The sequence below is a fragment of the Nematostella vectensis genome, chromosome 6 (assembly GCF_932526225.1).
Source record: "Nematostella vectensis chromosome 6, jaNemVect1.1, whole genome shotgun sequence".
NCBI lineage: Eukaryota > Metazoa > Cnidaria > Anthozoa > Actiniaria > Edwardsiidae > Nematostella > Nematostella vectensis.
Genome location: NC_064039.1, coordinates 18,092,757 through 18,094,585, shown reverse-complemented (window position 1 = coordinate 18,094,585; position 1,829 = coordinate 18,092,757). Strand labels below are relative to the sequence as shown.

Sequence of the window (1,829 nt, the reverse complement as noted above, 5' to 3'; positions counted from 1 at the left end):
CTAACCCTAACCCTAACCCTAACCCTAACCCTAACCCTAACCCTAACCCTAACCCTAACCCTAACCCTAACCCTAACCCTAACCCTAACCCTAACCCTAACCCTAACCCTAACCCTAACCCTAACCCTAACCCTAACCCTAACCCTAACCCTAACCCTAACCCTAACCCTAACCCTAACCCTAACCCTAACCCTAACCCTAACCCTAACCCTAACCCTAACCCTAACCCTAACCCTAACCCTAACCCTAACCCTAACCCTAACCCTAACCCTAACCCTAACCCTAACCCTAACCCTAACCCTAACCCTAACCCTAACCCTAACCCTAACCCTAACCCTAACCCTAACCCTAACCCTAACCCTAACCCTAACCCTAACCCTAACCCTAACCCTAACCCTAACCCTAACCCTAACCCTAACCCTAACCCTAACCCTAACCCTAACCCTAACCCTAACCCTAACCCTAACCCTAACCCTAACCCTAACCCTAACCCTAACCCTAACCCTAACCCTAACCCTAACCCTAACCCTAACCCTAACCCTAACCCTAACCCTAACCCTAACCCTAACCCTAACCCTAACCCTAACCCTAATTCTTATAAGGTTGCGAATTATCTTTCTAAAGTAATCCAGCGAAATAGTCATCTTTGAAAAGTTATCTCAACCAATTGTCTCACCCCAACAAGACATTTTGTACATCATCACTCATCCCAGGAAAGGTTATACTCTCATCACAATCCTAAGAAGGGTTAGTTTTGGCGGTGAATTAATATTTTGAACATCTAACAATCCTACATAGGGTGACTATGAAAGCATTTAAAACAACTACTATCCCTTTGTGGGGTCATTTTATAACCCCCTAATTTGGGGGGAGGGGGGGTTACATGGAAAAAAACATTGCATTTGAATTGATATTGAATTGATGAGTGATTCTTTACTTATTTTTGTTATTAGACAGATAAAGGAAAACCCTTTAGTGGTCCCGCATTCTCAACCCACATGAAGTCTGTCTTTTACCACCTAACAGGAGTGAGTGTCAACTTGCACCTTCTGAGAAGCTCCTTCGTGACTTATTGTTATGGGGACAGGTGAAAATTCCATGCTAAGTAGATGACATTGCAGACTATTATCACTCACTCCCCCACAAGACTCTGGACGGCACCATGCTGTGTTTATCAGCCATTTTCTTCACGAATAAAACGATTCTGTAATGATAACTTAGAACTATTAGTAATTACACACCGCAAGCAAAATTCAAACCAGGACTTTCTTTCTTTTGTTTTATCAGCCAGTGCACCGACGCAATGAAAGACAGTTTGGCGTCGGCCTTGAGACACACAAGGAAGCAAGCTCAACTCACCTATGACCGTAGAAATTCCAGCGAAAAGAAGAGTTTGGCTGTCAGCCTTGCTTCAGAATTAGCAGAAAATACAATCGAGTCACTATCAGCTCAGCCGTCCGACAGAAATGCAGGGCTTGATAAAGGTAGCTGGGTTGCTCTCACAGTAGAAGGCAGCACTCTGGCAAATCCGAACATTCTGCTAGCTAGAATTCAGAACCTCATGCCCGGTAGAAAGGCTTCGCTACTGTGGTTCAAGGCCACTGCGGAAAAAGGCCTGTACGCTTTTCACTACGATGAAGCCAGCTGGATAGAAAGCTTAGATGCCTTAGTTCCCGTCCAAGTGAAAGAGATTAAAAACTCTCCCGGCCTCTACAAATTGACCACATCATTGAAAAAAATACACAGGGCGGTCTTAGGGAACAACTGATAACATACTGTGAAGGACTGTGGATAGTGATTTGATGAGGATGCATTCTGTTTGGTTACCT

The 1,829-nt window shown here is 44.3% G+C and overlaps 1 protein-coding gene across 1 annotated transcript; it reads left to right on the top strand.

The window, feature by feature from the left end:
• The first annotated feature begins 957 nt into the window (after positions 1 to 957).
• Positions 958 to 1,829, top strand: LOC125567983. The gene is made up of 2 exons (XM_048729147.1): positions 958 to 1,087; positions 1,288 to 1,829. The coding sequence occupies exons 1-2, from the start codon at positions 999 to 1,001 to the stop codon at positions 1,766 to 1,768; spliced, it is 570 nt and encodes a 189-aa protein (XP_048585104.1). The 5' UTR covers positions 958 to 998; the 3' UTR covers positions 1,769 to 1,829.

Bases quoted from the DNA above. Each gene is read 5' to 3' on its own strand.
- LOC125567983 (XM_048729147.1), top strand. From the start codon at position 999: ATGAAGTCTGTCTTTTACCACCTAACAGGAGTGAGTGTCAACTTGCAC. The intron at 1,088-1,287 runs GTGAAAATTCCA...TTGTTTTATCAG, and splicing joins ACTTATTGTTATGGGGACAG to CCAGTGCACCGACGCAATGA.